The sequence below is a fragment of the Austrofundulus limnaeus genome, unplaced genomic scaffold (assembly GCF_001266775.1).
Source record: "Austrofundulus limnaeus strain Quisiro unplaced genomic scaffold, Austrofundulus_limnaeus-1.0 Scaffold464, whole genome shotgun sequence".
In the NCBI taxonomy this organism is placed as follows: Eukaryota; Metazoa; Chordata; class Actinopteri; order Cyprinodontiformes; family Rivulidae; genus Austrofundulus; species Austrofundulus limnaeus.
This window is the reverse complement of record NW_013952866.1, coordinates 204,457-218,825: the sequence shown is the minus strand read 5'-3', so window position 1 is coordinate 218,825 and position 14,369 is coordinate 204,457. Positions and strand designations below refer to the sequence as shown.

At 43.4% G+C, this 14,369-nt stretch overlaps 2 protein-coding genes across 5 annotated transcripts in view; one reads left to right on the top strand and one right to left on the bottom strand.

The window, feature by feature from the left end:
* Window positions 1-12,065, bottom strand: part of zfhx2 (zinc finger homeobox 2) — a 16,178-nt gene extending 4,113 nt beyond the window's left edge. Inside the window, exons 1-4 of one of the 4 annotated variants that reach the window (XM_014025258.1) lie at window positions 11,576-12,065; window positions 8,174-8,341; window positions 6,273-6,333; window positions 1,109-5,001 (exon numbers count right to left, since the gene is read on the bottom strand). In XM_014025258.1, coding sequence (XP_013880712.1) covers window positions 1,109-5,001; window positions 6,273-6,333; window positions 8,174-8,248 — 4,029 coding nt within the window. In that variant the 5' untranslated portion in view covers window positions 8,249-8,341; window positions 11,576-12,065. Of the gene's footprint in view, window positions 1-1,108; window positions 5,002-6,272; window positions 6,334-8,173; window positions 8,342-11,340; window positions 11,484-11,575 lie in introns of those variants that run through there. The other 3 variants (XM_014025256.1, XM_014025259.1, XM_014025255.1) reach the window with 3 other exon arrangements.
* A 274-nt stretch (window positions 12,066-12,339) lies between these two features.
* The window catches only part of thtpa (thiamine triphosphatase), a 4,804-nt gene continuing 2,774 nt past the window's right edge, over window positions 12,340-14,369 (top strand). The window contains exons 1-3 of the mRNA XM_014025263.1: window positions 12,340-12,673; window positions 13,417-13,486; window positions 13,620-14,078. Of these exons, the coding sequence (XP_013880717.1) occupies window positions 13,417-13,486; window positions 13,620-14,078 (529 nt within the window). The 5' untranslated portion in view covers window positions 12,340-12,673. The remainder of the gene's footprint in view (window positions 12,674-13,416; window positions 13,487-13,619; window positions 14,079-14,369) is intronic.

The following is a 14,369-nucleotide window of genomic DNA, read 5'->3' as shown; positions in this document are numbered from 1 at the left end:
TTTATTATATTTGCCTCTAACTGGAGCAGATTCACTCAAAACAAAAAAAAAAAAAAAAACTTTCAAAACATTTAACTTTTAGCTTTGACCTAAATAAATAAAAGTCAAAAAGGATCCAAACATATTTACAGACTTGCATTGATGCCATTTTGAATAATTTGTTTTCTTTGATTCATCTGCTTGTGGTTTGAGCTGTTTGGTGGAAGTAGAAATATTTTTATGAGACACCAAACGTGTTTTTGTCCAAACGACAGATTTTAAAKTAACAGAACAGAAACAGAGAACAGGAGATGCAGATTGCCGAGGTTAATCATCTTTTTCTGTCTCTTCTTATTTTAAAAAGTTAATGTGATTTTTAGCGATGATTTGGTAAAATGTGTCGTTAAAGTGCCTGTGACATGTCTATCCTTCAAATACAAAAAAACAAAAAAAACAAACAAAGAAAACATCTTTATTTTTAAGAAAATTGGCATAGTACACATGATTTTACACATTTTGTCTCATAATTGGCCTATTTTCTTTTGGATTTGGCTCAGCCAAAATGAAACAGGAAGTGACATCAAAGGGGAACTCTTTAATAAAATAAACTCGCTGGTCCTTGATTATTAAAACTAAATTATTTAAACTTTAACTCTTCTTCGTCTCTCTGATAGAAACTCAGAATAATTTAAAGAAACATCAGATTCTTCTCCACAGTCTGTTGTTAGCTTTTGTAACAACGAGCTGTTTGCATGGAGACATTCCTCTTTGACATCACTTCCTGTTTCTTCACATGTAAATATCTCAACAACCGTTCATCTCAGTGGAGTGAAATTTGTTTTGCAGTATGTTAACAATGTTATCTTTCCAAAAATGCGTTCACGTTTATTACAAAAAATTGATATCACAGGCACTTTAAGATATAAGAAATTAATGTTAATGATGAGAATTTCTAAATTTAATCTTTTCTCATCTGTCAGGTTAAATTTGTTCTAAATTCTACATAAAACAGAATTGAGAAACAGTTATTAATATAAGAACGGGGCTTGGACCAGGCTTTACATTTTGTTTTGTAAAGCCCAGTTTGATCTAAATCATTTGTTCAGCAGGCTGAAGGACGATCACGTACCATTTTCTCCTGCTGAAGCCTCCAGCGTTTCTCCTTGGCCCTGGTGTTCTGGAACCAGATCTGCACCACCTTGAGCGGCAGGTTCAGCTCGTTGCCGATGGCCTCGCACTCCATGGCGTTRGGGTGGGCGCAGGTCTCGTAGCAGGACTGCAGGATGGACAGCTGCAGGCAGGACAGGTGGGTGCGCGGCCGGCGGCTGGACGAGTTAGACAGGAAGCCCCCCTCCGTCGGGCCCGGCTTGGGCAGGATGGGGGTTTTCTGGCCGGAYGACTTGGCGGAGCCGGGGGTGTTGGGGCTGACCGGCGCGATGCTGGGGGTGGGAGGAGGGGGGATGGTGCGGGGCGGTGCATGCGTTGGCAGCGCCAGCTGCTCTCTGGATAAGGTGTTGATCTTTATTGGGACTTTGGGGGTCCAGTAGTTGAGCCCGTTCTGTTTGGGGGGTACCACGGTCGTGGCAGAGAGCCGGTTGTTGATGGGKGTCGTGGGCAGCTTCGGCACCATCCGGTTCACCGTCCCCACCCCGGAGGTCGTCTCGTTTTCATCGTCCCTCTCCTCGTCCGTCTTCTCGTCCTCGCTCTCCTCCTCCAGACGGTTCTGAGYGACCCGCGGGGCGATCGGGACCAGGTCCTTAGGGGGCGGCAGGCGGACAGGGGCGTTGACCATGGGGGCGATTTTTACCAGGGACAGGTTTCCAGCAGGTTCCAGCTTGGTCTTTGGCACCGGAGAAGCACCGCTGCCCACCGGAGACACGGTGGTACAGGAGACCACCTCCTTGGGCTTGATGGGAACCGGGGTGGTCTTTTTCAGCACCGCCGGTTTACTCGGCTCCTTCTCGGGCTCCGGGTTCGTCTTCATCAGGGTGCGCACGATGGGAGCGGCCGGGATGCCCCCGGTGCTGTTCGGAGCGGGCTTGTTGGAGAATATGGGCTTGGAGAGGGGCCAGGTGAATTTGATGAGGGGCTTGCCGACGGCCGCCAGYGTCCCGTCGCTGATGAAGCGGACCTCGCCCTTCCTCTCCCTCGCCCTCATGTTCTGGAACCAGATCTGAACCACCTTTTTGGGGAGGTGGACCCACTCGGAGATCTGCTCGAACTCGTGCTTGCCGGGGTTGGGGTCTTTGAAGTAGCAGCCGTACAGGACGTCCAGCTGCTCGGCCTGGATGATGGTCCTCGAGCGACGCATGTCCCGCATGTACCGCTTGCCCTTGGACTTCCTCTGCTGCTGCTCCCGCTCCCTCTCCAGCAGCGCCGCGCTCATTTTGTCCGACGCTCGGGGGTAGCTGTTGGAGTTCGCCACGTTACCGCAGTTGGCCAGGCTCAGGGGGCTGTTGGACGGGGGTTCCGGTTTGACCTGGACCACCACCAAACCTTTGGATGTTGGCCGCAGCCCGAGCCCGTCCAGCAGCTGCCCCTTCTGCACGGCGATCTTCTCCGCCAGAGAYGGCGAGGAGGAAGACGACGTTCTGGAGGCGTTCTTGCCCATGCTGAGGTCCAGGGCCGACTCGCAGTCRTCGCCGTTGGACAGGAAGTGAGGCGTTTGGCTGAAGGGGGACAGAGACTGCGACAGGAAGGAGTTGGAGAAGCGAGCGATGGTCGGGGCGTTGGGAAAGACAGATATTTTGCTGCCGTCCGAGACCACCGAGGGAGTGAGGGACAGAACGTACGGGCTGAGGAACTGGGGTGAGAARGGGGTGAGGGACAGGGGGAGCGAGTGGAGAGCACCGGATGAGATCTCTGCGTGGTCCATCACGGAGGTGTGGCAGCTCGGAGGGTCTCCCTGAGCCTCCAGTTCCAGATCCACATCCGGATCCGGTCTTTCCTTCTTCAAGTCRAGGTCGTCACGCKCGAAATCCCCCTTCCGTTTTTTCCTCCTGGCTCTCTGCCCTTCTCCACCCTCCTCATCCTCGTACTCCTCCTCTGCGTCAGAGAGGAACACGGTGGTGGAGCGTAGAACCTTTCCTCCGGCTGATCCCTTGTCTCCGTGGACCTCCCGCTGTGCTTCGTCTTTATCCGGACTTTCATGGCCCCCCTGGAACGACTCGTTCCGACTCTCCTCATCTGAAACAACGAGCGAGGTGTACACCTCGTTCTCAGAGTCCGACGTGAGGATGGAGTCTCTTGGACCACCTCGCCCCGCGGCACCTCGTTTGCCCCTCCCACAGGACAGGTCCATCACCTGACTCCCCGAYGCCTCGGCCTCGTCGTCCTCGCCCTCCGCTATGATCAGGGAGCTCTCCTCGTCGTCGTAGTCGTTGTCAAACACTTGGGCGTGTCTTTCTGCCAGGAGTTTCAGCTCTCTCCGTCTCTGCCTGACCTGCCGGGCCTGAGCCAGCCACCGGCGCACCTCCTCCTCCGACAGGCCCACCTCCTTACCCAGAGCCTCGCAGTCTTCGCGAGGGGGGCCGGCGGCGTCGGCCTCGCTCCGCGACTCCAAGAAGGCCCAGAGCACCTCCGACTGGAACTCGGACAGCACCGGGAGGTCCGGGTGGTCGGACCCCACTGCGCTCCAGCGGAGGCGGGTTTGGTTAGTGGTTAAGGCATTCGTACTTGTGCTGGATTTGGGGGAAGCGCCGGGGCTGGTGCCGGGTTTCTGAGGGGTGGAGTCCGGGCTGAGGGTCAGGTCCAAATTGACAGGACTGAGGCTGGAGTGGCTGGGCACGGATGCTGAAGGCGAGGGGCTGTTATTGCGAGGGGAGAGGGTGGGACCGGCTTCTTTCTCTCCCTCTGGGTCGGGCTGGTCTCCGTCGGTTCTGTTATCTGGAAGTTCCTGCTCCTCGGTACTTTCAACCTTCTCTCCTTTGGGTTTCTCTTCTTTCTCTGAGGCCCAGTTCTCTGTGTCCTTGATGTGATCCGAGCCCGTCTCCTGCTTCTCTTCTTCTCCCTCGCACTGCAGAGTTTGTTTTTGCTCTTCCTGAGGGGTSCGTGTGTGCACCGGAACGAGCGGCGAGGGCCACTGGTTCTGCAAGCTGTTAAGTCTTTGGGTTAGGAGGGCCTGCTGGGCCGGGTTCAGGCCTACAAACGGCAAACACTGGGTGAGGACCTGGCCCTGCTGGTTGTCTTGATGCTGCTGGGTTTGGGCTTGGAGCCCGTTTAAGATCAAGGGCATGACCATGTGAGGCTGAGGCACGAGCTGAGGGGCGGCGGCGCCGGGCGCGGCGCTCGCTGCGAACAGGGACGGGAGGAGGGAGTGCGACAGGGTGAGGAAGGCCGAGACCGCCTGAGTGGAGGCCACCGAGGAGCTGAGGAGGGAAGGAGCCACTTGTGAGGTGGAGACCTGCTCTTTGTCCTTCCCCGGCGYGGCGCGGCTGCTGGCTACGGAACCCGTTCTGGTCTCAGCGGTGGTCGGCGCAGAGCCGGCGGCGCYGCTCGCAGCCATCCCTGCGTTCCGGCTGCGAGTCTGGTGTAAAACAGATTTCATATGGCTCTCCAGGGTGATGGCGTGATTGTAGGAGACTCGGCAGACGGCGCACTGGTAGGGTTTGCTTGTAACGTACGGCCGGGACAGGAACTGGATGGCGGGGGACTGGGGGCTGATGTCTGCGGCGTGCTTGGCAGAGCCCGAGGTCATCCTCTGGATGTGGGACGCAGAGTTGTAATGAACGCTCAGGGCGGTCCTGCTGGGGAAACTCTCCTGGCAGGCGCTGCAGCTGAAGGGCCGCGCACCGCCGTTCTTCTCMGCGGACTTTTCGCTCGTTTCTGCGTTCTCCGTTGCGTTTTGCGGCTTGGCTTCCTCTTCTTCGGGGACGGGCTCGGCTTCACCTCCCTCCTGTTCYGTTACTCTCTCCTCCTCCATCTGTTTGTCTCCGAGCGTCTGGGCARCGTCTGAACTCTCGCTGGATTTGCAGGGGTCTGAGACGGGGTCTTCAGAGTGATTCAGCTGTGAGGATTCAGCATCTGCGGAGAATAAACACGGTTCAAGCTCTTGTAGAGTGAGCGCTACAAATTAAAGGTGTCAACCCTTGAAGGAATGCATTTCACTCTTTATTCTAAAGTTTTTTAACAGAGATGATCTAAAGTTCAGGGTAAAACCTTAAAGTGCCTGTGACATCAAATTCTTGTAAYAAACATGAATGCATTTTTGGAAAGATAACATTGATAACATACTGCAAAACAAATTTCATGTCGCTCAGATGAACAGTTGTTGAGATATTTACATGTGAAGAAACAGGAAGTGATGTCAGAGGGGAATGTCTCCATGTAAACAGAGCGTTGTTGCAAAAGCTAACACAGACTGTACAGAAGAATCTGATGTTTCTTTAGATTATTTTAGTCACTATCAAACACAGATGATGAGTTAAAGTCTAAATAATTTAGTTTTAATAAACTGAGACCAGCGACTTTATTTTATTAATGAGTTCCCCTTTGATGTCACTTCCTGTTTCACTTTGGCTGAGACAAATTTAAAAGAAAATAGGCCARTTATGGGACAAAATGGGTAAAATCATGTGTTCTGTGCCAATTTTCTTAAGTATAAAGATGCTTTCTTTGACTTTTTGTATTTGAAGGACAGACATGTCACAGGTACTTTAAATTTACTTTTTGAAATATGTGAGATCAGTTAGTTTTAACTCTTAGCTCCTAACAACAAATTTTAGTCAAATATCTGCAAAATTAACCGAGTTAGATAGTTTTTGTCATTTTTTAAGGTCAACGGGCTGTAGTGTCTTCAAATATATTATTTCCTGAGAGTTTCTTTAAAATCTATAAGGACAAACGAACACCTTATTGATCACAGCTGGTAAAAAAAGTGAAAATCATCATATTTAGTCTAATCATGTGGTTAACACATGAACTAAACATACACCAATGTCACCTTTATTATTTATGTCATTTTGACCAGTTTTTATGCATTTATTTTGTTTAAATTGATTAAAATGTTTATTTTACTGAGATTTTGGGGTTCATTATGCAGAACTTTAGTTTATATGTTTGTAAATAAAGTGGATTTATTTTGAAATGATAAAAATATGATTTTTGCCTTTTCAAACACAATTTGACGCTCCAAATCAATTTATATCATAATATCAAGAAAACATTGTTTTATGCCTRAGATAAGTTTCTGCACAATAATTTATTTTGTGTTTCTTGACACACTTCCATTAAAAGTTAAAAATATTAGTTTGTTTCGTCCGGTTTAAATAATTCAAAGTATTTACGGCACACACCTGCAGACTCCAGAGCACCTGTGTCCTCTTCTCCTCCACTTGCAGCCTGCTTTAAAACAGCCTGTTAAGAAAAAATAAATAAAATAAGTCAGATTTCAGCTCCTTCGGGATCGACCCAAACGTCGTGCGGCAACGTTTGGGCGTGACTCCGGGATAAGCAGACGTTTCGCATGCAGCAGACCAGCCTTTAATTTAAAAATCAGCCTGAAGCAAAAATAAAAAAACGTCTTTGATCCGTTCGTCCTCCGATTAAAAATTCAAATCATGTTTTAAAACCATAAATCATGTTTAAAACTGGCCCGTRTTACACATGAAACCAGAACTGTAAGATAGTTTTGTTTAATGTTCTTACCCCATTTCTCATGTTAGCAAAATATCTTATGAAGCACAGATTTCAATTAAACTTTCTACAACTGAAATTCAAAATGGCCGCCACAGATAATCAACCCTTAACATAAACACGACTTAGTTAATTTTACAGATATTGAGCTAAAATTCAGTTTGGTAGTAACTGAGACACACAAATGATAAAAATATAATAATTTTAAAGCATCTCCATCCTGGACATGGTTTTCTGTCATCTTTGGATGACGCTGTAATATCTATTAAAAACAATCACTACCTCAGGAATTACCAGTCGTGGTTAAACACGTGTTTTCAAACAGATCATTTAACTCTACTGATCCWCATGGTTCCTGTTTGTAAAGGCAGTTCTCCTGTTTTTCACTTGATGAGTTTTGAAACTTCTCTAATTAACAAAGCTGCTGTAAAGTGTCGCCTCGTTAGGCCGCTGTGCTTCTGTTGCCTTGATTATATATATTATATATATATATATATAAAACCATAAAGTTGAGGAACATTAATTTTTTTAGAAATTTATTTATTTCACTTTTTTTATAGACAACAAAGAACAAAAAAAAACATGTAAAAAATAAAAACAATGAAAATGAAAGGCAGCAGAAGCAGGATAAATCTTATAATTTTTTATCCCCAGAATATGTTCAAAATGAAAGAAAATTACAACAAAAATCAAAACAACTGAAAACAAACAAAAAACAAAGCTAAACTTAAAACACCAACTCAAACAACAATTTGCATGAATTTACTTATGCTTCTCCATATTTCTTCAGAAGACTAGAGTTTATCTTTCTCTTCAATATATACAAAGATCTGGCATTTTTAAGCTCATCTTCCATGCTGTTCCATAATCTTATTCCCTGGATTAAAGTTGATCGCTCCTTAAGGCTCGTACAAAACCAGGGTTTCACAAACCTTTCTTTTCCCTTAAGATAATAACAGCTCTCTCTTTTAACAAAATTTACTTGAATGTTGGAAGGTAACACCTTTATGAGCTCTGTATATGATCAGCAAAATATAAATCGACCAAATCATAGAATTTTTATTATTTTAATTAATAAAATAACATATTGGATGGATGGCTGTATTTTTTTCTAGTAATAATTCTTAAAGCTCTTTTCTGTAAAATAAAATAGGATTTGTGATAGTTTTACAAGCTTTACCCCAGACTTCAATACAGTAAATTAAATGTGGAACARTTMTAGCGTTRTACAACATAAACAGTGTTTATCATTGAACAGTTCTCTTACTTTATACAGGACTCAAATAGATTTGGCTATTTTTGTTCTTAAACCATTTATTAGATTTTTCCATGTCAGTTTTTCATCAATAATGACGCCTAGAAACTTCACTTCACTGACTCTACAGATCTCAACATCACCAGTTTTAAATGAAACTACAGTTCTTACTTTAACTGAAAATCATATAATTTGTTTTAATTTAATTATAGCTAATATCCTGACAAAACTAGCTTTCATTCACTTTGAAATGCATGTGGCGTTGAAGTTGTGGGGTTAAAAAAATGATAAAATCTCCTTCCGTACCAGACTTACGATGTCCAGCAGTCTGCCTACACACGATGGAAGTACGCTGTGTTGCTCTGTGAGGTGTAGAGACATGGAAGATCTGTCAGATTGCCCTTTTTGGCACAGAGGGCACACCCACTTCGCCACCCCATTTCTCTCACTGCACACCGTCTCTCCAGACTCCTCCTGACAAAAAGAATAAGACGCAGACATGAACAATACTTATCTGAAATATACCTAAAACCTAAACAATTTGAATAAACGTTGTCGGCCTCCTGCACTTCACCACTGCGTGTTAAATCACGACACTTTACTTTCCAGTTGTGTTACAGTAAAACTCCTCTCAGATTGGTGTTGTGTTCTTCTGGGTCCTTCACAGGGAGGTTCCCTTTTTTTTTGTCTGCCGTGACCGTATCAAATGACACAATGATGCAACGGCTCTGATGGCACCTTTGTAATATAAAACATTCAAGGTTGCAGCCTGTTTTATGTTAAGAACAATGAAGCAGAACCAGAAATGACCGACTCTCAGCTCAAACTGAGGCTTAATTAGAAAAATGCAGCAGGAACCCTGAGTGCTAAACAGCTCTGCTAACATTAGCTGAAAGAGAGTTAAAGCTTCCTAAAAGAAGAAAACTTATAGCTAAATGGATAACAATGTAACAAACGAATTGGCTCAAAGTAGCTAAACATAACAAAAGTGTAACAAAACATAGAAAACCATTAGCTAAATGCAACAAAAGACTTGGTTGAAAATAAAATGTGGCTTAAAAGTAGCAAAAAGCATAGCTAAATGTGTCAACGAATAGTTAAACTTAGCTAAATGTAAATACTTGGCTAATGAGCAGCTAAACATGGCAAAAAGTAGCAAAAGAGTAGCTAAACATAGCAAAGCACTAGCTAAATGTAGCAAAAGGAGTTGGTAAGTGGTAAAATGTGTTTAGAAGAAGCAAAAAGGAGCTAAACATTGCCAAAAGGTAGATAGATGTAACAAGAGTAGCTAAAGGTAACTAAGATTAGTGCATGGACAGCTAAATGTAACAAAGGACTTGGCCAAAAGTAGAAAAATGTGGGTAAAAGTAACAGAACTGTAGACAAATAAAGGAAAACATTAGCTAAATGTAAGAAATACTTGGGCTAAGAGAAGCTAAATGTGACTAAAAGTAGCAGAAGGGTAGCTAAATACTGCAAACCATCAGCTAAAGATAGTAAAGGACTTGGTTCAAAGTGTTAAAATGTGCTTATAAGTAGTAAAAAGGGTAATTAACATGGCCAAACAGTAGATACATACAACTTGAGACTTGCCTAAAAGTATCAAAACATAGCTAAAGTAGCAAAAAGCAAGCTAAACATAGAAGAATCCTTAATACCTGAAGCACAAGGGTGGCTAAATGTAATAAAGGACTTAGCTAGCAGTAATAAAAATGTGGCCAAAAGTAGCAAAGATTTAGCCAAACAGCAAAAAAAGTAGCTACATTTAATAAAGTACATAGCTAAATGTGTCTAAAAGTAGCAAACATGTAACTAAAAGTCCCTGACAAACACCCTTAATAAAAAGACAAAAGCTAAAAAGAAATTATTTTTAACAGCTACACATCGCATTACAGTAAAAGTGCATAAGATTTATATCAAAGTATTATTATACAGTACTTCATACCATATCACAGAAATATAAGCATTTTGTAGCTTTTGTCTCTTTTTTCATTACGGCTGTGAGTTTTTGTCCGTACATTGTGTAACTACACATACAAAATGTAGCCAAAGAGATTTCCTAAACACAGGACTATGTTAAAAACAACAAAATGCTAGCAAATAGTAGCTAAAGTTCAGCTAAACAGAGCCAAAGTTTACTTAAACAAATGTTTAGCTAAATAGAACAAAAGGTTAACTAAACATAGCAAAGGATTTTGAAAAATTAGCAAATAGTGACTAAAAGTAGCAAAAGCACTGCAAATATGTGTAGCTAAAAGTAATAAAATAGCAGCTAAAATAGTAAGCAAACACTGCAGACTGAGGATTTGGCTAAAAATAGTAAAAAGGTAACAAAAGGCACATAAATAAAAGCTAAAACTAACTAAAAACTAAAGGTAGCCAAAAAAAAGTTGCAGAAATTTGACTAAAAAATAAAAGTTGACCAAGATAAGAAATAAAATAAAATGTTTTTAGAAGAAATACAAACATCTCAATAAATTTAGTTGAGGAGAAACTTTTGTAAATCAAGTTAAATATTTTGTAAAGTATAAAAGTTATAAAAACTATGGCACACAAATCCAGAATGAGCTGAATGTTTTGATCTGAGAACGACGAAAAACAGCACAAACTCTGCAGAAAACACAATCAAACATAAAACAATAAAATAAATAAATAAATCACAGCATGAAGAATTAACACAATAACTGATTACACTGCGCATGCGCATTAAAGTGCATTAAACTGATACTGGCACTTTATTTTTAGCATGCATTAAAAAGCACACAAACACAGCTGTTTTAGTGAAACAGGCCACTAAACATGCCTCGCTACTTTTTATTATGTAAATATAAATAGTTCAAGGTGCAGCCAAACCAACCCTGAACATAAATACCGACACACAAGAAGTACCACCTTACTTCCTCGTCATGCCAATTAGCAAAAAGCTAGCATGGATATGCGAGCAGTTTATTATCCCAGAGACCCCCATTTATCTGCACGTCATGAACCTCAGTGTAACGATTACTAATGCAGCCACAACATAACTAAATTCACCTCTTTATTTTCTTGTCATTAGCAGGCTAATTAGTGAGAGGTCTAATTAAGTACGTCGACCAGCGGAGCCCCCCCACACCCTCGTCCCCTGCAACGTCGCATTATTACGGTGGTGTTTGGAAATCCTAATAATCTAATAATAATCCTCAGTAACAGAAATAAAGGATCAGAGTCTGGCGAGGGGGATAATAAGCTGTTATCTCGGGCTAAATTAATAAACAAAAAAAGGGTTGTGGGGGCTGTTAACAGTCGCGTCAGATAGCTAGCTAGCCTGTTAGCAAAGCGGAGATAATTAACTGAGCTGCTCCTCAAACTCTGCCCCGGACCAGCCAGGTGGGCGCTGCGAAAACATCGACTGGCGTTAAACACGTTAATTAAAATAAAAAAGATTAACAAAACAAAAAACAAATCGAAACCTCGGCCTCGATTTCGTTCCTTACCCTGATTGTGGGCTGCCAATCGGGCATCTAGGGTTGCACCGCCCGCCGCCTGCTGCTCAACAAACGGAGGCCTASCCTGACTGAAGCCATTTAATTAACGAACCGGGGCTCCGCTTACAGATGTGTCGGGAACACTCGACCCCCTCCTCCCGTCACAGCCCGACCGAACCACCCGCCGCCACCCCCCCACACACACCTCTCTCTCTCCCCCCTTCACTCCTGCTCGGATACGTACCTCAACCGCTCGCGGTGCAACACATGGCGGGGTTTTAATCAGAAAACTACCATTTGTTTTAACGGCTTTCGAGGCGTAAATTGACGGAGCGGAGTGCGTGCGTCGCCTCGACGATGATGAGGGAGGGTGGCGGTGTGGTAAAAGGGGGGTGGGGGGGGTTTGCAAAGGGAAAGAGAGAGAAAAAAGAGGCAGGAAAAACAAACAAAAAAAGTTTGGGGTTTAATGTTCTGTTATGGTTCGGATTAGTAACGAACACGATCCGCGATCTCCGCTGCTCAACAATTAGCCGACTAATTAAGTTCGGAGCAATTAGCTTAAATGCGATTTTTTTTTTTTACCTGCATGGTCGCCGCTCCAACACATTTATACACACACACACATACACACACTCACTCACACACGCTTCCTCTGTGGCTCCTCACAAGTGAAAAGTTTTCTTTGCCTGCCTTGCCCTCCCTCCCTCTGTCCTCTCTCCTGTTCTCCCCCTCCCTTCATTCGCCCTCTCTCCTTCCCCTCTTCCCTCTGGTAAACAGACCACAGCTCCCCCCAAGGCTGATTGCTGACATTCAGAGGGGACGCTATCAAATCCCTTATGCAACCCCGAGGATATAACACAGATTATTTCGAAATATCCCCCCCTTACAATGTTTTTAAATAAATAAATACCTGATGAATTATTGTTTTTAATAGTAACGCCCTTCCCCCTTTTTCGCATTAAGTGTGAATAATAAATGAGCCCTCATTCTGCCAACTCGGATCGTCACAAAAAAAAGTCAGACGAGTCTAATTATAGATTTATGACATCTATGATTTGAATTGCGACACGGTTTCAATGAAATTATAGGTGTGGCGCATATCAACAATTCAGCTATGTGGAATAAATATTTATGAAGCGGCGAAGATTAAAACTGCACCATCTGTAATCGTGTGCCCCCCGCGCTGCCGGAGCAGAACGCAATCGTCCCGAAAACAGTCATAGGTGGCCCTCGATATGCCTGTTTAGAAATAAGTTTAAAATCACTTGGGAGCTGCTGAGGGTAATCTGTCACTTGCTTCTGTGAGCCGAATAAATTAACTCGTAACAGACAACTGGGGAAGGTACGTAAGAGTGAAAATTTCAACATTTAGGGTGACATTAAACACTCTGCAGCTTATATCGGATTTTTTTTTAATTGTAATTCGTACATGTTTGTCGTCAGCAGCAGGTTTTAGGCAGGTGCGCTGATCTAGGTATGACTGCTTTATTATTCATATATAAACTAAACAATAGCAGTTTATGACACCGGTGTGTTAAGATTTTAAACCGAAGATATTAGTTTGTCTTTTATATTTTCTACCTTTACCAAAAACACACCCAAAAGGGGCACACTTAGCTATTCCTTCTACAGTACGGAAGCCGAGAAAGAATAGCTCTAAATAACAAAACAATAATACTGATGAATATTTTGACTTGGGGGAAATTAAGCTTTTATGTGTATTTGAATAAATGGGGGGTGAAATTAATTTTTAAAATATATTGGAAGTAATTTGTTTAGTTAATGGCGTTTTATTGCCTACTAAAGTTTGAGTACTTCTTACTTTTGTATATTTACTATACTATATGTGGTTGTACATGTACTGGAGTACATCGGGAAGAAATAATGATGAACGACTAAATCAGATGGCAGAAACCCAATGTGGAAGAAGAGGAGGAACAATCAGGGAAAGATGAGCCCTGCACAACATGTTCCACCAGCAGATTGAGGAACTGGCTGATTTCAACTAATCCTACCATTTCCTAAATAAGGTTTCAAGATTTGGTTCTGTTATCAGTCAAAGTCTTTGTTTGCCATGTTTTTCAGATGAGTGTGGAAGTGGAAAGAAAGWTTGTGTTCAGCGCCGACACCCTGAAAACACTGGAGAACATCGGAGGTGTGTATTTACTGCACGTATCTGTTGGAACGACACAAATAATTACAGGACTGTCAGGATAATTTGCATAAAGTTTACAGATCAGTTGCAGGGTTGTTATCAATTTATTAATATTTGATGATTGTTTCTGCAGTTTGTGTTGATCAGTGCCAGTTCCACGACCAGTACTTTGACACGCCGGACTTTGAGCTGACTTTGAGAGACACTTGGCTTCGTAAGAGAAAGGGATGCTGGGAGCTCAAGTGCCCGACGAGCGGAGAGCGGTCTGTGTCTGCAGAGCTGTGTACTCATTACAAGGAGATCAGCAGTCTTTCTGAAATTTACCAGAGAGTGAAGGAGATGATAGAAGTCAGAGAGGCGGAGTCGACCCCCTCGCATGGAGACGACTCCTGGCTGAGCGAACTGAACCTGACCTGCTTTGCAGAGTTCACAACGACTCGACGGTCCTTCTCTCTGGTGGAGGAGGGGGTGAAGGTAGATCTGGACCAAGCTGACTTCGGCCATCATGTGGGGGAGATCGAGGTCCTCGTACCAGAGGGAGGAGATGTGCAGTCAGCGCGAGAGAAGATCAAAAACGCAGCTCAAAGACTGGGTGAGCTCAGAGATAATGAACGCAGATTGGAGAAGTTATATTTCTGGGACTTTATTATAAACACTAAGCGCTAAAAGACTTCACTAAAATCAGCTGGAGATGCTAACCCAAGAAGAAAAGCAGCTAAAATGAACAAAATATAGGCTAAAAGCAACAAATGCATGCTAATAATGGTAAAAATGTAGCTAAAAGTAGGAAACAGGTGATTAAGCTAATATACACAGAATAGAATAGAATAGAATAGAATAGAATAGAATAGAATAGAATAGAATAGAATAGAATAGAATAGAA